Source organism: Fringilla coelebs (genome assembly GCF_963513975.1).
Source record: "Fringilla coelebs genome assembly, chromosome: 7".
In the NCBI taxonomy this organism is placed as follows: Eukaryota; Metazoa; Chordata; class Aves; order Passeriformes; family Fringillidae; genus Fringilla; species Fringilla coelebs.
This window is the reverse complement of record NC_140035.1, coordinates 15848855-15867149: the sequence shown is the minus strand read 5'-3', so window position 1 is coordinate 15867149 and position 18295 is coordinate 15848855. Positions and strand designations below refer to the sequence as shown.

The window sequence follows — 18295 nt, the reverse complement described above, 5'->3', positions numbered from 1 at the left end:
CTGATTGGCCGCGGCGCGGAGGGGCGGGGCGCCGGGCAGCGCGCAGAGCGCCATTGGCGGGGCGGCGGCGGCGGGCGGGGCGCGCGGCGCGGCGGGGCGCGGGTTGGCGGCGGCGGCGGGGGCGCGGCCGGCGGGTGCGCCATGGTGCGGCCGTGAGCGGAGCATGGGGCGGCGGCTCCTCCGGGCGCTCCTCTGCCTCCTCCTCCTGGCCGGCCGCGGGCAGCTGCGTGACGGCGCCGCCGCCGCCACCACCGCACACGGTGAGACCGCGACCCCGGGCACGGCGGCTTTGCCCCAGGCTGCGCGAGGGCCGGAAGGAGATTCCCGGGGAGTGGCGGGGCACGGGACTCCGCGGCCGCTGCGGTCGCCGCCGCTGTAGGGTGCTGTCACGACGTGCAGCGGCGAGTCCGGCCCCTGACGGATAGCGGGACTGGGCGGCCCGGGACCGGCACCGCGGGTGCGCCATTGGCACCGGGGGCGCCCCTCTCCCGGGACTGCCGGGCCGGTGGGTGTGCTAAACCCGGGGCACCCCGCCGGCTGTAGTTGTGCCGCCCCGCCGGGCCCGAGAGCCAGCAGCTATTGGACGGGAGCAGAACGGTGATTGCTCATGCCCGAGGCAAAGCCGATGCCTGGGGCTGCCGCAGGGATGGGGAGCCCGGGCCAGCGGCTCTGAACATGGCTTGTTCCGAGACCATGCCGCCCTTTAGCCGCCCTCTGCCTGTCAGTGCGGCGCGCCCGGGCCGGTACACCCGCTCTTCTCCAGGTCGGTCTGTGTGGTCCGGGCTTGGGGCTCCCGGGGACCCGAGTGTCACTGTCGATAGCAGGGCTGCAGCCCACCCGCGCGGCGCGGCACGGCCCCTGCTCCGCTGACTCACTACCGGGCGCCAGAGGCTGCTGCGCCCCTCGTTCTCCAGCGGCCCGGGAGTGCCGGGATGGATCCGGCTGGACCGCGGGGGCCCGCTGCCCCCGGGAGCAAGCAGGGAATGGTGCCGGCACGGCTGCGGCCGAGCACCGTCCCGGCCGGGGGAGCCTCCCTGAGCTGGGGCCACCGCCCCTCCCGGCGGAGCGCGGCATCTCGGCGGGAGAACGCTGCGCCGCTTCAGCACCGCGGACAGCGCCGGCCCTGCCGGTCCGGCCCGGCTCCCCGCTGCCGCCGTCCCTGGGGTCTCCCCCGGCAGCGGGGTCCTGTACTCCGCACCTGCGGGACCTCCGCCCCGGGGGACGCCGGCCCGGAGGTGCCGGGGTTTCGAGGACCCTCATCCCCACTAGCCCCCTTCCCCCGCGGCGGGCTTGACGGGCCCCTCCCTCCCCTCCCCCCGGTTGTTTTCTCGTTCCTTCCTTGCCATCCGGGGCTGAGTCATCGCCTGCTGCCGTCTCGCTGCTGACGGTCTTGGACCGAAACGGGGGGGGAGAGGAAGGGGGAAGCCGCCCCCTGCCCAAGTGCTGCCCGCCGAAGGGGTTGGAGAGGTACACACCCCACACCCCCAACACCACTACATCCATGCTTTGGGGTCCGCCTCGCAGGGAGAGTGGATTCCGGTGCCACTGGGTTGCATCCCTTCCTCGTAGTACCACATGTAGGAGGGCAGCAGATGTGGTTTTGCAGGTCTTTGCTGCCTCAGTCTTACCTTCCTAACTGCCAGCACCCCAAAAAACTAGGCCTTCCCCACTCTCCAGAGCCAAGGGCATACTTTTTACACAGCCCCCATCTTGTCTCTGAGGGGCAGAAAAGACTGGCACTGAGCCTCTGCCTTGGGCTACAAAGCTGTGTCCCCTCCTACCACCACCACATTGCATCCCTGTGCTGCTTTTCTGGAGCGTAGGGATCCCCCAAGCAGCTGGTGATGAGCAGATTCCATTGGAGTCCCCCTTGAATGCTGTGCTGACTGGTCTGTCTGTCTGTCCCAGGCTGCCTGTTTGACCGAAGGCTGTGCTCCCCGCAGGAGGTGTGTGTGCAGGGTAAGTGGCTAGCGGGGGTGCAGGGATCCCCCCTCCCTTCCCAAGTGTGTGTGAAGGGTACAGGGATGCCTTGCCGGGGAACCTAGGGTGCAATGCAAGGAGGCATGGCAGGAGAAAGGTGGGGCTGTGCCTGGAGAGCCTCACATTGGGGTGTTTGTTCATCCGATCCCGCTTTCTTCCTTCTCTGGCAGATGGGCTGTTTGGGCAATGCCAGGTGGGCTCCGTGCAGGACAGACCCTACTTTCAGGTCACATCTCCTGTGCTCCAGCGTCTGCAGGATGTCTTGCGGCATCTCATGGCACAAGGTGAGCAGGGGAGCATGGGGGAAGTCCCTGCGACCCTACAGCTAGGGCATGTCAGGTAGAATTGCCTAGTGGCTCTGGAGCTGTCTGCGGTCCTGCTGGCCCAGGGTGGGCTGAGGAGGAGTGGGGTCAAACCCCGGCCATGGGACACAGGGTCAGACTATCAGGAGGGCATCCCATGCGCTCACACCATGGTTCCCAGGCTGCCTCCATGTCTCACAACCTCCTCCCACGGCAGGGCTCTCGTGGCAGGACGGCATCACCCAGTATGTGATCTCTCAGGAGATGGAGCGCATCCCCCGCCTCCGCCTGCCACCCTCGCTGGAGCCGGTGGCCAGGGACAGGTAGGACAGTGCCGGCAGAGCTCAGTGGAGCAGCAAGGGCTTTGTCCCCCAAATGGGGTTTAGGGGAGGGACCTCCCCCTTTACCCAGGTGAGTTACCCCAGCGCTGTTTGCCTTCGAGGTTCCTGCCTCTCCGCAGCGAGCCCCGGCGCGCCCCACTAGCCCCAGACCCTGGCCTGCCAGCAGCTCAGCATTTGGAGCAGCCCCCACAACTGCTGCTTTCCCCTCTGGTGCAGCGGTACCTGGAGCACGTGCTGCTGCCCTCCCCACCCCAGCTGGCCTACGAGGAGGCTCTGCTCAATCCCTACTCCTACCACAAGGTAAACTGGGGGGTGAGCACCTTCTCCTGGGCAGAAAAGTAGAGATTGGCAGGGAGCTGCTGCACTCCCAGGACTTTCCTGCTGGGTACCCCCTGTCTCCACCATGGGGTGACAGGGGACCTGTGGGATTTGACATGTGTTTTGGTTGCAGTTCGGCTATCAGGATGGTGCTCACCAGCATCCCAGCGGCTCAGCCAGGCAGAGCTCTGAGACCTCCTCGCTGCTGGGCCGGGTCCCTGCCCAGACCCTTTTTGGGGCTGGCCCTGTGCCCTCCTATGGCGGGCAGCCAGGAGTGGATGGGGGGCATCTTTTCCAGGACTTGGGCATGCTTTCTCTGCCCAGAGAGAAAGCTGGCCGCCCGGACCCTGCCAGCACCAGGCTCCAGCACAGCTTGCGGCTCCCCAGTGACTACAGAAACATAGAGGAGAGGGAGCAGCAAGCACCCCTGGCTGCCCAGCCACCCTCTGCACAGACGGGTACCTTGTTCTCCAGCCAGGCACCAACCCTTGTCCCTGTCCTGTGCCCACAGCCACGAGTTCCTCGCGGCTCACACTTTCCCTCCTCTTTGGGTTTATGCCCATGGGCGGAATACACCCGCAACCCCACCTGCTCCATCTGCTTTATCCCTGGCCCCTGGTCTCCCTGCAGATGCTGAGCATCCAACCTGATGCTACATCCTCTTGCAGATGCTGCCCTGAAGAGATTGGCTTCTCTCCTGGCCAGCTATGGCCTGGGGCTGCCGGAACTGAGTCCCCAGCAGATAAGCAGCCTATCCACTCTCCTCCAGCTGCTCCAGAGCTCTGGTGAGCTGGGTGCAGGGATGGGACAAGCAGGGACTGGCAGCAGCAGATGCTAGCATGTCCTGTTTCAGGGTAGGGAGTGTTGCCCTTTGGGGTGGGTGCTGCAGGACCTCTGTCTCTCTCTTTCCAGGTGTTACAGGCCCTGAAGTGCCCACAGTGAAACGGGTGGGTTTGCAGCAGGGTGATGCTGGAGGAGGTGCCATGGCACAGGTGGGATGAGGGGGAGGAGACATTTCCCCAAGGTTCTCCTCAGAGATTTCAGCTTCTTCCTTTTCCTCCCTTCAGGTGATGGAGGGGGACATGCAGCATGGAGAGGAGCCAGTGCCCCCTTCTTCCACAGTGCCACCCGCCAAAATCCCAGCCAGCAGCTCCCCAGGGGATGGAACGAAGGGCAGGGCAGCATCCTCACCAGCTCCCCGGACTGAGCCACAGCAGGGACACAGTGGGGATGCACTCAGCCCCGGAAAGCACATTGTGGTGGAGAAGAAGAGCTACACAGAGATGAAGGCCAGTGGGGCACACCAGGGCATGCCGCCACTAGACGAGTATGGCTACATCATCACAGACCAGAAGTGAGAGCTGGGGTCATGCAAGGGGGTCTGCATGTGTCAAGGGTCTGTATCTCCCCACCACCAGCTGTCACAGTTTCGCATGCTTGACTGAACCCTGTTGGGTCTTTGGTAGGGTCGGGTTTCTATGGGGTCAGCTCCCACTGATCCATTGTCTACCCACAACCCTTGTTCCACCCCAAAGGCTTCCTTTCCCAGCCCACACCAAGGTCAGAGCTCACAGTTACAGGATGGAAGGCTGGGAGTGTGTGTGCACAAATGTCTCTGTGCACACTCGTGTGCAAGGGAGTCAGCTCACCCCCACCACCACACTCTCACCTCCTGCCCAACCTGACACCTGCTCTTGCTGTGTGCTTGAGACTCCCTGAGCCTGCCTGTCCCTGTTCCCTGACTGTGGGGAGCACCGGGCTGTCCTCTCACCCCTGCCACCCCACCTCACCCTGACACTGTCCCCACAGGCCCCTGGGGCTGGCTGCCGGCGTGCAGCTGCTGGAGCTCCTAGCCAAGCACCTCCACCTCTCCACCGCCAGCTTCATCAACATCAGGTGAGGGTACCGATGCCATGGGGACAGGAGGGACTGGCCTGTGGCAAGGGTGGCTAGGGGGTCTGCATTTCCAGCTCTCACACTGTGTCCCCCCTGTCCCTGGCAGTGTCGTGGGTCCTGCACTTACCTTCCGCATTCGACAGAACCCGCAGAACTTTTCCCTGGCAGATGTGGCCAGCCAGACTGGTGAGTTGGGCAGCGTCCCCCTGACCTTGTTCCTCTCTTCCCCTCCCCTTTCTGGGGTGCCCTTCCCAGGGACCAGGGAGAGGGGGCTCCTGATGTACATCCCCCTGCCTTTGGCTGCAGTGGGGAGCTGTCAGAGCTATCCCTTGGCTCTGTTTCGGGGGCTCTTGTGTGGAGGGGAAGCGTGCCTCTGACAATCTCCTCCCTGTCCACAGAGCAAGTGAAGGGAGAGCTGGAGCATGAGCTGGGCCTGAAGATTGTGCAAACAGGAGTGGGAGAGGTAGGAGTGAGCAAGGATTCCGTCCCTTGGGGCTGGGGGGAGCAGGGGTAGGGGAGTGGGGATGCTGCCACTGGGTACAAGCCAGGAGCCCCCAGCCCTGGGGTACAAGGTCCTTTGTGAGTGAGATGTCCTTGCAGGTCTGTGGGGCAGCTGGAGAGTAGAGAAGACTGGGCAGTGTTTGGGATGCTGTGTTGGAGATAGACTCCATGCCTGTGTTGGAGGACTCCTGTTGGAGACTGCTCCAGTCCTGTCTGTCCATCATCCCCCTCCACTGCCTGGCAGCATGATCCTGCCCAGGGCTCTCAACTCCTTTCAAAATGAAAGATCCACAGTGTTTGAAAGTGGTTTGAGAGAGATTCCCAGAGGCTTTTCTTCCCCCCAAGACCAGGGGTCTGCAGGCTGTATCCCTCAAGGGTCATCCTCACCCTTGCCTCCCTCCAGCCTGCACACCCATCTCAGCTGTGGCCTGGGCAGCCGAGCACAGGGATGTTCCCAGAGCACCCCACAAACCTAGGCAGGCAAAATGCCATCATGTCCCCAGAGAATGGCAAAGCAGCTGGAGGCAGGGATGTAACAGGAGCCATCTGTTTGGAGAGGGGTTACCCCTCCTCATGCTCCTCTGAGGAACCACTGGAACAGTCTCCTGGGGCAGGGAACAGGCTGGAGATAGGGACCAAGCCTGGCTCCCATGTTTGCATCCTGAGGAGGAAAAATGGTGTAGCACATCCCCAGCCCAGTGTCCCCATTTCTCACTTCTTGTCATGTGGCTGTATTTGTGAGCAGGGAGGAAGGCAGGAAGGAAGGGGGAACTTTGGAGGAGGCCATGAGGAAGGGGTGGCCTGGCCACTGAGGTAACCTGTCCGTATCAGCAATATGCAGAGTGTGTCCATAGCAATGCCTTTTGATGAGGAACTGGGGTAGATATCTGAGACAACAAAGATGGAGCTCAGAGGAAGCTCAGGCAGCTTTGCAAGCCCCCTTCTGCACTGACCTTCGTAGTTCTAACCAGCTTGTGCTTTTCCTTAATTCCCTCCTGGCTCTGGACTTGGTGGTGCAAGATTTGAGGAAAAGGGATGTAGGGAGGCAGGGAGACAGCAGGGCCTGGGCAGGCCTTGGGAGAGAAATCCCTTCTGTCCCCCCCGGCTCTGCTGACACCTCCAGCAGCTGCAGGGCTGCTCCTGCTTGGGTGCCCTGGGGAGCTGGGAGGTGCTGGGCCTGGTGGGTGCCCTGGCTGCAGGACGGGCTGCACCCTGATGGCAGTCGGGTGCTGGGGGGCAGGTGGCAGCAGGGTCACCCAGGCTGGGGACATCCCCAGGCGATGACGAAGATGATGATGATGTAGTTGATGATGGTGCAGTGTTCCCTCGGTAACCTCATCAGGCTCATAGCCAATGGGAGGCTGTGGCAATGAGGTAATGCAGGGCTCTGGCAGCTCATTGGGCACAGGATGTTTGAATTGGTGATGGTCCAGTATCCCTGTGCTGCCCAGGCTGGACCTAGGCAGTCACGGCATTGACAGGAAGGTCTTGTCCAGCAAGGCCTGAGCAACATCCTGTGCCAGCATGGGACTGGCATGGATTGGGATATCTCCCACAGTCACAGGGAAGGAGCCCTAGAGACACTACCTGCAAGGTGGCAGGGGCTGCTCTGTGTCCTAACTGAGGAGGATAACAGGGAGGACTTGTCCCCTAGCTGCTACAGCTGGGATGGTACCAGCAGCGCTGGCAGTGCTAGCATATTGCTCACCCTGCCTCCCTCAATGTCCTGCTGTGGAGCAGTGGCTGCAGGGGAGAACCAGCCTCAGTTGGGAAAGTCTCCTGGGAGTAGTACACCCAGTGCTGCAGTTGCCTATCCTACACCATTAACTTCTTGGGCTGAATTCAGCCCTTGTTGACCTCCAGCTGGACAGAAGAAGATCCAAACCAGAGTTCTGAGGGGCTACTTGCTGCCTTGTAGTAGGGTGGTCCAGGCTAGGTTGGCCTCAGGCAGCAGCCCTGAGTGGTGGTAGCAGGAAGCCAACCTACCTGGGCTTGGCCAAGTTCCTCCAGCTCCAGGGACACCATTGTAGCAGTTCCCCACGTGACACATAGGTGGGTGCACTCTGCCTCAACCCAGCTCTGCCCCAGCTGAGGGTGCTGGGAGAATCAGCACCCTCATGAAGGGGAAGGAAGAGCCCTTGCTCTCTTTTAACCCCCAGCAACCCCAAATGTGCAGCAGAACAGGGTCTCTGTCCCCCCAGCCCCATGAGAACTAACCCTTGCCTTGGTCCCCAGCGGAATGAGGCTGCTGCCTACTCACGCCCGTCCCGCTTTGGGGATGGCTTCCACTCGGTGCTGCTGACCTTCATCGCCCTGGCCTGCGTGGCAGTCCTTGCCATCGCGGTGTCCGCGGCCCTGTGCCTCCGGCGCCACGCCAAGCAGCGGGAGAAGGAGCGCCTGGCTGCCCTGGGGCCGGAGGGTGCTGCTGACACCACCTTCGAGTACCAGGTAGGGCCCTGCGGGATGCGGGACCCCGCAGGATGCGTTGCTGCCACGTGTCAGCATCGCCCCATGGCGGCGTGGTGGCCGAGGGACAGGGCTCTTGCTGCCTTCCCCAGGAGCTGTGCCGCCAGCACATGGCCGCCAAGTCTCTCTTTGGCCGCGCTGATGCACCGGCGGCACCAGCGGAGACTTCGAGGGTCAGCAGCGTTTCGTCCCAGTTCAGCGACGCGCCGCAGCCCAGCCCCAGCTCCCACAGCAGCACACCCTCCTGGTGCGAGGAGCCTGTCCAGTCCAACATGGACATCTCCACAGGACACATGATCCTGGTGAGCCAGCCTGGAGGGAGGGGTGCCAGCCCCCTCCCCAGCCCTGCATCTGCCCCTCTGCTGCTGGGCTGACTCCCGCCCCTCTGCCCCAGGCCTATATGGAAGACCACCTCCGCAACCGGGATCGGCTGGCCAAGGAGTGGCAGGCACTCTGTGCCTACCAAGCTGAGCCCAGCATCTGCTCCATTGCCCAGAGTGAAGCCAACATGAAGAAGAACCGCAACCCTGACTATGTGCCCTGTGAGCATCCCAGCCACCCTGCCCCAGGGATCAGCCCCAGGCACCACCTGTCCTGCTAGAGCAGGGTGTGGGGCATGGGGATGCTCCAGGCCATGGCTGGTTGCAGCATTAGTGTGCCTGCAGCTCCTCTAGCCACTCACCAAGTCTCCTGGCCTGTTCCCCCAGATGATCATGTGCGAATCAAGCTGAAAGCCGAGAGCAACCCATCCCGCAGTGACTTCATCAATGCCAGTCCAATCGTGAGTGAACACTGGGGGCTCCTGCCCTGCCACCCTGCTCCTTGATGTGCCCAGCCAAGGTGAGGTTTTCACTCTGGGATAGAGCTGGACTAAAGTTACATCCCTCAAGGCTACAGATGTGAGATTGGTGCCTGCCCCATTGCTCAAACATTTGTTAAATCTCATTTTCATCCTGGCTGGAGCACCTGAATCTCTCTTCCCAACCTTCCTATCACCCCTGGAGTATCCCCCTACTCCTTCAAGTGTCACCAACCCCTGGCCAAAGAGTGTGAAGTCTGACACCCCCTTTCCTGCTCTAGATTGAGCATGACCCACGGATGCCAGCGTACATTGCCACGCAGGGGCCGCTGTCCCACACTATTGCTGACTTCTGGCAGGTGAGTGTCACGCAGCTGTGCCAGTGCATCAGAGTCCCTTTGTGTGCTGCCCACAAAATTGGTCACAGGGGCTTTAGTGCCCTCCCACCTGGGCTGTCCCCCAGCAGTGAAACCCCCCTTCTCTTGCCCACAGATGGTGTGGGAGCATGGCTGCACTGTCATTGTCATGCTGAGCCCCCTGGCCGAGGACAGTGTCAAGCAGTGTGACCGCTACTGGCCAGATGAAGGCTCCTCCCTTTACCACATTTATGAGGCAAGTGTGACAGGTGGCCTGGGGCATGGAGCATCCTCCAGCCCTTGTCCCCCTGAGCATCATTGCAGCTCTTGCCTGGCACTGATGCCCACGGTCTGCCTCGCTTGGGCAGGTGAACCTGGTGTCAGAGCACATCTGGTGTGAGGATTTCCTGGTGCGCAGCTTCTACCTGAAAAACGTGCAGTCGCAGGAGACCCGCACCCTGACGCAGTTCCACTTCCTCAGCTGGCCTGCCGAGGGCATCCCCACCACCACCCGGCCCCTCCTCGACTTCCGCAGGTGAGCGCCCACCTGGCACCGTGCCAGCCCTTGGGGAGCCGGCAGTGATCCCAAATGCAGGCCACTGATGGGCGAGGTGAGGACATCGCTGCCATGACAATGAGGGTTGGGGCCATGGCATGGACCAGGTGCAGGGACTAGGAGCTGCCATGGATGGGAGGGAGCAGAAAATACAGGTTTTGGACAACTTGGGATGCGGCTCAACAGAGTTTGGTGGGCAGGAAGCCTCTGGCTGCCATTGCCAGGGCTCTCCAGCCTTTACAGTGAGGGTGGGAAAAGTGCTCTTCCCCTGAGCTGCATGGAAGGCAGCATTGACTGGCACCTTCCCCAGCCACAGGCGCAAAAAGAAATCCCTAGAGCCAGCCTTAAAGTGGCTGTCACCCACTGCTCCAAATGCCCTATAGCCAGTGGTGGATCCCCAGCTAGGCCAGGGCAAGAGCTGCAGGACTGGGACTGCTCCCAGGAGACTTGCCTGCCCAGGTCCTTAGGTCCCTGGTGGTGGTGGGCTCTTGGCAGGCACAGGCTGCTCACTGTCCCTGGGTTGTGTGGGGCAAGGGACCCAGCCTAGGGCAGTGAGGGGGTCTCTGAGCATGTCGCCCGCCTCTCAGTCCTGCTCATGCTCTCTCTCTCTCTGTCTGCCTGTCTCTGTCTCTCTCTCGCAGCTGCCGGCGTCATTTTTGTGATTTGCAGCTAGTAATCTGGCTCCAGTTGCATAGTCACAAAAGTGATCGTTGGCAGCCGTGCCTGCTGCATGGAGCATGCCAGGAGCCCCACCGGCGCCTGGCCCCCAGCTTCACGCCCCACCGGACCAGAGCTGCTCCCTGGGGGTCCTGCCACTGCTCCCCTCCCCAGGCTGGGCACCTGAGGAACTCAACTCCTTTCCCTGCCCCGGCCACTTTCCACTCGTGGTCCCTATCCCATGTCCAGCACCATTGTGGAGGCAGGAGAAGCCTTGAGCAGGACCCCCAGGGCCACATCATGGTGTGCAGCTGCCCTGCCCCACTGAGCACAGCAAGGGACACCTAGCACAGCCTTGACCCTGGCACAGCAGGGCACTGATCTGTTCCCTCTTATCCTTGCAGGAAGGTGAACAAGTGCTACCGGGGTCGCTCCTGCCCTATTATCGTGCACTGCAGGTACTGCAGGGGATGGAGGGGCATTTGGGGGTGACTGAAGGCTGGGACCTGCTGCCCAGGACCAGTCCCACTGGAACCAGCTCCCCTGGACCAAGCATCTGTGTTTTGCAGTGACGGTGCAGGCAGGACTGGGACGTACATCCTTGTCGACATGGTCCTGAACAGAATGGCCAAAGGTAGGTGCAGGGAAGCACCATTTCTGCGCTGTCCCTGAGCCTGGCCTGTGAACTCCCCTCCTAGAACCCCTCTCTCCCTCTGCCCCAGGGGTGAAGGAGATAGACATAGCTGCTACGCTGGAGCATATCCGAGATCAGCGGCCCGGCATGGTGCAGACCAAGGTACGCCCCAAACTGGGGATCTTCTCCCTCCACATAAGCATACGTAACCCCTGGGGCTAAGGGGGCAGGGACCCTCATGTCTCCCGCTGTGCTCCTGCAGGACCAGTTTGAGTTCGCACTGACGGCTGTGGCCGAGGAAGTGAACGCCATCCTGAAGGCACTGCCGCAGTGATGGCAAGAAGCCCTCTCTCCCCTCCTGTCTGCTCCCTGCCCTGCGCTTCGCATCTCCTCACTGGCCTCTGGGGCTGCTCTCCCTGTAAAATGGTGTCTGTGCTTCTGCCTCTGCTCCCCCTGCCCCCAGGCGCCCCTTCCCATGTCCCCAAGGACACTGACCTCAGGCCCTCTGTGTGCAAGAACCCCATCACACCCACTGTCACCTCAGAGGGGACAGGGCTTGGTGGCCCTTAAGCCCTGTGGAGGGGGACACCAGGCGGTGCTGCTGGGAACTGGCAGGGGGACTCTCCAACCTGTCAGTTTTGTGCTAGCCCTCTTCCTGTACCCATGTGGGGGGGCAGAAGTGGGGGCAGGGGTCCTCCACAGTTGGGGGGAGCATGGGGTGCAAGGGGGCCTGGCCCAGCCCCACTCCAGGTCCCTTTTGTGTGGTCCCTGCCTAGTCACTCAAGCAGAAGAAAAATTTCTAGAGAACTATAATTTTGTATCTTGATGTGAATAAAGTTCTTGTGTCACGTTCGTGCAGCTGCAGCCAGGCCTGGCCTCTGTCTGTGTGTACTGGGATGGCACAGGGAGGAAATGGGACATTCATCCATCTCTATTCCTGCTTTCTGCAACTGCCAGACAAATACGGCTCACCTGCAGGCAAAGATGAGAACGCTGCATCCCCAGCCCAGAAAAGTCCCCACAGGCAGAAGCTACTGCAAACAGGTTTATTGACAGCTGTTAGCAGAAGGGGGGTAGAGAGGGGGGCTACAGCGAGGAGGGGGGCAGAGCCCAGCCCTGCTGGCTGAGCCCAGCCATGCTGCCCCTCGCTGCATACAGCCAGCAGCCTAATCTACAGCAACCCCCATCACCACCCTCTCCACCACCCTGTGGTGCCCAGGGCCTCTCCCCACAGCCCCAGGTATTGCTCGTCCACAAGCCCTGTCATGCCCCCCCCTCACCGCATCCCATGGAGCCAGAGGGTGCTGGGGAAGGGGGTGGCAGGGGGTGGCCGTGCAGGGAGAAAGCGGAGTCCTGGCTGGGAGAACCTTCGTGGGCGAGTGGGCGTGCGCGGTCCCCGGGCGCAGCAGCCTCAGAACACACCTGGGGAGACAAGCGGAGGGGGGTACACAACAGCACCTGTGAAATCCTCCTCGGCCAAGGGCTGGGGAGGGGCAGGGATGGAGGGAGGAAGGTCCTAAGCAGAGGAGGAAGACAGCCAAGGCAGAACTATGGGCAATGAAGAGAGTAGGAACACTTGTGAACAGCACGGAGGGTCACTGCTGCTGTGGGAAGCAAGGAGGGACAGTGCCCTGGAGGGTGTGCAAGGCATACAGAAAGGAGTGACCAGGCAGAGTCTGCAAGGAGACAGAGGAGCAGGGAGTACAGGCAGGAGCAACAGCATCCAGAGGGAAGAGACAAGACACAAGGCACCAAGCAGAGGCTATGTGCACAGCCCCCCTTGCAAGGAGGGGAGCTCAACTCAGCACTCCCTGTAGCCTGGGCAGGGGCAGGCTGCAGCCAGGGAGGCACCTGCTGGACACCCTGCCCGCCTGCAGGGCTGGCAGGGAGAGAGGGGCAGGCACAGCCAGAGCATTCCTACCCATGGGCCCCCCACATTTCCAGCAGACAGGGCAGGGAGCTGCCCCTCTTCCTGGGACCCCATCAATGGGGCTCCTCTTCAAGCCACTACCTCCAAGTCTGGGAGCCTCCAACGCTGGGATGCCACTAGCCATCCACTCACCTGAGCAAGGAGGCAGGGCAGAAGAGACCCCCTCCCTTGCTAGGGGAGGCAGGAGCTGAGTTCCAAGCAGTCAGACTCCAGCCCTGCTTTCCTGCCTCACACTCAGAGCAGGGGGCAGTGCCACAGCTTCACTTTGGGGGCAGGTTCGTGCCCCACTGTAGCAGAACTGCTGCCCCCCCGTGGCTCCTGCTCCAGCCCCCCCCGGGCACCACGGGCTCTGCGGGCAGAAGACGGGCTGCTGTGGCTGCCCCCCGGTGCTGACAGGGAGCCAGGGCTGTGCCCACCTGCTTGGTGGTGCCCGGCAGCTTCCATCTCAGAAAGGCTGTAGGCCATGGCCAGCTGCAAGTCCTCATCCTCATCCTCGCTATCCGTGTAGAGGTAGACAGGTGAGGAGCTCGATGTCTGGTGTGGGGCTGGTGCTGGCGGTGAGGGGGGCCGTGGCCTGGGGATGGCTTGCTGCTCCCGCCGGCTCAGCTCCAGCCCCAGCGCCATGTCATCAGGAACACCTGTGGGGACAGGGGCAGGGCTGGGGGACTCATCCACTGCAGTTCCCCAAAGCTGGAGTGGGGCCCTGGCACCTCCAACCCACCCCACCAATCCCTCAGAGCAGAGCTCCAAACCAGCGCAAACCAAGGCTCAGTCCAAAACAAAGCCTGGATGCAGCACCTCCTAGACACCCCAAAGGGAAAGGGTGCAGATCCCAACAATTCAGTCTGCAGTGCCTTTTCTCACCATCAATGTGGATCGACTTCAGCTCCCCATCCTCCTCCACTTCCACCCGCTCCCGCCCATTCTCAACAATCCTGCAGACAGACAAACAAACAGATGGACGGTCAAGGGCCACGCAGCCAGTGCACCACAGCAGGAAGTTGCCAGGTCGGAGGCCTGCTGATGGAGGGAAGTCTGTGGGAACAAGGTGGGCTGGCACTGCCCTCACCTCTTGGTGGTGATACGCCTGCCATTAACAAAGGTGGTGGAGGTGGAAACAGAGCGGAAGCCCAGTCCTGCATCTGGACCAGAGCTGAAGGATGAGGCGAAGAAATCTAGAGAAGGGAGCAACAAGTTTGGTGTCAGGGTGGGTGGCAGGAGGGCAGGGGACAGACTCTGCACAGGGGAACTCCCCTGCTGGGAGGAATGGCAGCATCTCCTACCTGAGGATCCTGGGAAGGGGGAAAAGAAGTGGCCTCCTCCATGGTGCCGGGGGCCAGGTCCTCGCAGCTCAGAGAAGGGCATCATGTCATCTGAAAGGCAGGGATCCCCCCACCAGCATTACCCCACCAGTTTGGTGAAGCAGAAGCAGGGCACTGATGCAGGGACCCTCTGCCAGGGCCAGCCGTGAGCTCTATCCCCAGGCTCAGCAGCTGCCCCACAGACAGAGAGACGCCCAAGAGCCAGCCTCCCCTGCCCTACACGCACCAAAGAATTCAGCAAAGGGGTCTCGTCCGCCAAAGAACTCCCGGAAGACGTCATGAGCGCTGCGGAAGGTGAAGGTGAATTCGGGGGCCCCAGCACTGGCCCTGGAGCTGCCTGGTCCTGCTGGAGAGAAGACACTCAGTGTTAAATGGAGCCCTGGGTGACATCTCCCCTGAAGGGTGGGGAGCCCTGGTGGCACTGACCCACACTGGGTCTTCAGACAGGGATGTATCCAGAGCTGCACTTACCCCCACAGCCCTACTCACCTGCTCCCATGAGTCCCTCCTTGCCATAGCGGTCGTAGATGTCACGCTTCTGCTCTGAAAGAAGAAAGGGGGCTGCAGGGAAGGGACAGGAGCACTGACACTCTTCCCAGCTAAGGGAGGTACAGAACAGCAAGGGAGCAAGAGGAGGTGGTTGGCACAAGCCTCAGCCGCCCCAGCACTGCACCCAAACCCAAGTAAGACCACTGGGCAAGAATGCAAAAGCTTCAGGCCCACTGGGGAGAGCCCATTGTGGATGTCAACAGCTCAGCATCTCTCCCAAAGGCTGTTTTGGGAGATGTAAGGAAGTAACCAAGCCCCAAAAGCTGTGTGGTAAAGCTGTAGGGACCCACTGCCTCCTGGGGACAGCCAGGGATGCAACCTGGGTGAGCCCAGAAGCAGGACATGCCAGTGTGAACAGTCCCAAGGGTGGACACACACACAAGACATCACTGTGGCCTCTTACTGTCTGACAGCACTTCGTATGCCTCGGCGATCTCCTTGAACCTCTGCTCAGCATACTCCTTGTTGTCTGGGTTTTTATCCGGGTGCCATTTCAGCGCAGCCTTCCTGTACCTGCACACAGGGGCAGTGATGGGCACACAGCAGCCCTTGGCGTCTTGGGCCAGAAACCCCCACCTGAGCATGCACCTCCTAGCCTGTGGGCAGGGGCACCCCAAGCTGCTTCACCCAGCACCCTATAGCCTCAGGCACTGAACAGGAGCTCCTGGATTGGTTCTTCCTTCCAACGGTATGTGTTTTCATATATGAATATATATACACACTTATATATATAAATATATATATATTTATGCATACACACACCAACACACACAGACTAAACAAACAAACCAGAAATTACCCCAGAACTGCAGCACAACCACAGCAGAGCACCATGTGCTCACCTCAGCTTCTCTCATCGATGGCTCTGGACAATGCTCACAGGTTTGTTCTGGAGCCTTCATGGGCACCACTGTGAGTGTGCATGGACCAGGGGTTGCTAGGGGCCCCCTGGGGCCAGGAGAGCACCAGCAGCTCTCTCCTCTCCACTGCAGCTAGCTGGGGTTAACCCATGCTTCTCAGCTTCTGCCACTCCCTCTTGGGAAGCCCCCCATGGGGATCTCTGCCACCTGTTGGCAAGCCAGCAATCTGCTGGCATTCCCCTCAGGCGATGCCTCACCCCAGTGACAGCAGCAGCACCTGCGCAGGGCACCAGGCAGGAGTTGCAGACACTCAGGAGGCTCTGTCAGCTCCCCAGTAGTACCTGAAGCACAGCACCCACCTGCCCACATCCCAAAAAGGGGACATGTTGCTCTTCACTCTGTGACCTCCAGTCCCCTGACTTTGATGCCAGCAGAATCCCTGTGCCCCAACTATCTGCCATCCCTGCACCCTCTGGCAGAAAGAGAGAGAGAGGGGAGCCCCCAAACACCGCTGAGACTTAACTCCAGCCCCAGGCTGACAGCAGGGAGAGGGGAACCAAACCCCACCAAAAGATGCCTTTGTATGGCAGCAAAGCCCAACCCCACTCTGGCATCCATACAAAGGAAACAAAGGCTGAATTGTCACCCCTGGAGCTGGGCCCTGTGCCCACCACCCCAAAGGGAGCCCCTGCCTCACTGGCACCAGGTGGGGGTGGCTTAGGGGACTCTGGCCCACAGGCTGAGGCACGCTGCCATACACTTACGCCTTCTTGATGTCCTCAGCGGTGGCATTGCGGCTCACCCCCAGCGCTTCGTAGTAGTCGACCATGACTTGAGCTGTCCCACGGCGTCACTGCAGGGGGAGAAGGCAAAGTCAGGAGTCCACAGGCACAGCCTGGTAGTGCTGGGTGTGGGACAGCAAGGGCAGGCTGCTTACCCTCTCTAGCGGCCCGGCCACCCCACTGCCTCCCGAGAGCAACTCAGTGCCACGCCATGCCCAGCTACCCAGCACCCTGCCCACTCCTCGGCCACCCGGGAGCACCGACAGCCCCAGTCGGGGGACCCTTTGCTGCTGACGCTCCGCCGTCCCGCCGGCGTCACCCCAGCTTGCCCAGGCACGGGGAGGGGTCCCCGTTGCCGGCGCCGTCCCTGCCCGCTTCCCCCGGGGCTCAGTGGCGGGGCGGGGGGGAGCGGGAGGGCGCAGCCCGCTAAGGTGCTTAGCGGCTGGAGCGGATTAAGGGCTCAGCGGGGACCGTCCCCGGGCACGCCGGGACACTTCCATCGGCCGGCCCGCTCCGGGCGGGGGACAGGAGCAGAATGCGGCCGCAGCAGCCCCCGCGACCCCCCGCGGTACCCTCCCGCCCCCGGTACTCGCCCCCGGCCCGTGAGTCCCAGCTGACGGGAGGGCGGTGCTGGCGCTGCCACCGGCACCACCGCGGCACTGGGACCGCCCCCCGGCCCGGCCGTAAACACGGCGCTCCCGGGGCCACCCGCTGCTGCTGGAAGTTTCCGCACCCCGCCCCGCCACCACCGGCGGGTGGCCCTGGGCTGCGGCCAGCGGATCTGGGGCACCGGGAGGGGCGGCGGCGGCAGCACGGCAAGGGACAGCACCGGCCCCGCTCCCGCCGCGCGCCACGGTTCGCCTCTCCCGGTGGACCCTTGCGCCCCGCTCCCCCCGTCCCACCCCGGTGCCCACCTGAGCGCCGCCGCAGAGCCCTCCCCGCCCGCCCGGGCCGCCCGCGGCCGGTGTCGCGCGTCCCCCGCGCCCGGGCCACCGCGGGCCTGGAGGCGGCTCCGCTGCGTGACGGGCGGCGGCCGCAGCCAACCGCGGCCCCTGACGTCACGTCCTCGCCGTTCGCCGGGTGACGTAATGGGAGGTGCGTGTGGGCGGGGCCCGCGGCCGCTCCGCCGGTCGGGCCCCCCTCAGCTCCGGTCTGGCCTCGTCCCGGTCTCCGTCCCCCGCCTGCTCTTCCCTTCCTAGGGCCGCGCCTGGGCCCCGGACGGCGCCAAGGTGCGGTGGCAGCGGCCTGTCCCGCCGGTGCCGGTGCTGACAGCGCACGGCAGCGGGGCACGGCTGCAGCCCCGGGGCAGCGCCCGGCGCCGCGTGCCACTGGCTTCCCGCCGAGTCAGCTGCCCGGCCGGTCCCGCCGGGAAGGAGGAGCCGGCCGGGGGGGACAGCTGAGGTGACTCAGCGCTTTGTCGGGGCGGGGGACGTGACGGGGCGCAGCTTGCCGGAGTGGCGGGCATAGCTCCCTGCCCGGAGCCCGGGCCGGCTGGCACCGCGCTGGCACCGGCAGCCGGCAGCTGCAGGGCACCCGAGCACCAGCGTCCCCTGGCCCCGTAGAATGCGCCAGGAGCTGCGCTGTTGACTTTTCTCGTTGATTGCTCCTGCCTGGAGAGCTGCTGCAGAGAGGCTGTGCTCACCCATTCTCAGGGTTCTGGGCGGTCTCGCTCACCTGCGCCTCTGAGTGTGTCCTCGCCACGGGGATTTATGATTCCCTCTTGCGGCCTGGATGGGAGAAGGAGGGAGCTTGATCTCTCTGCAGGGTCAGAGCTTTTGGATCCACTGCCACGCCTACACCACAGCTGGAAGCTTCCTCACCTCCCATATATTTCTAGCTGGGAAGCCTGGCAGAATGAGGAGGCCTGGGTCTAAGACAGGCCATTTCCAGCACTCCTCAGGGACAAGTTCCAGGACAGATTTCCCCAGAAGAGCTTTCCCCAGCCACGAGTCTTGCGCCTGGGGTGGATGAAATGCCAAGGGCATCATCTCGTGTGCCAAAGACATTTCTCTCTCCAAGAGACGGTGACCCATCAGACAGCAATTT

At 62.5% G+C, this 18295-nt stretch overlaps 2 protein-coding genes across 5 annotated transcripts; one reads left to right on the top strand and one right to left on the bottom strand.

Moving 5' to 3' along the window:
* Positions 1-126: 126 nt before the first annotated feature.
* PTPRN (protein tyrosine phosphatase receptor type N) lies at positions 127-11460 on the top strand. The gene is made up of 23 exons (XM_084209282.1): positions 127-260; positions 1909-1959; positions 2151-2264; positions 2500-2605; positions 2725-2923; positions 3075-3399; positions 3610-3726; positions 3854-3888; positions 4009-4295; positions 4751-4837; positions 4944-5023; positions 5236-5300; positions 7574-7786; positions 7897-8106; positions 8199-8346; positions 8512-8585; positions 8885-8962; positions 9096-9215; positions 9328-9494; positions 10577-10630; positions 10742-10806; positions 10895-10968; positions 11069-11460. Exons 1-23 carry the CDS (start codon positions 164-166, stop codon positions 11138-11140), a joined length of 2838 nt encoding a protein of 945 aa, XP_084065408.1. The 5' UTR covers positions 127-163; the 3' UTR covers positions 11141-11460.
* A 382-nt stretch (positions 11461-11842) lies between these two features.
* Positions 11843-17565, bottom strand: DNAJB2 (DnaJ heat shock protein family (Hsp40) member B2). 4 transcript variants are annotated; one of them, XM_084209408.1, is made up of 10 exons: positions 17164-17561; positions 16232-16320; positions 15011-15120; positions 14548-14601; positions 14285-14401; positions 14020-14109; positions 13806-13911; positions 13601-13671; positions 13153-13374; positions 11843-12228 (listed from the first exon to the last, which is right to left on the bottom strand). In XM_084209408.1, the coding sequence occupies exons 2-10, from the start codon at positions 16294-16296 to the stop codon at positions 12218-12220; spliced, it is 846 nt and encodes a 281-aa protein (XP_084065534.1). In that variant the 5' UTR covers positions 16297-16320; positions 17164-17561; the 3' UTR covers positions 11843-12217. The 4 variants fall into 4 exon arrangements, with proteins under 4 accessions (XP_084065534.1, XP_084065533.1, XP_084065531.1 ...); XM_084209407.1 differs by having other exon boundaries at positions 11848-12228; positions 14285-14404; positions 17164-17557; XM_084209405.1 differs by lacking the exon at positions 11843-12228 and having other exon boundaries at positions 12237-13374; positions 14285-14404; positions 17164-17565.
* Positions 17566-18295: the final 730 nt, after the last annotated feature.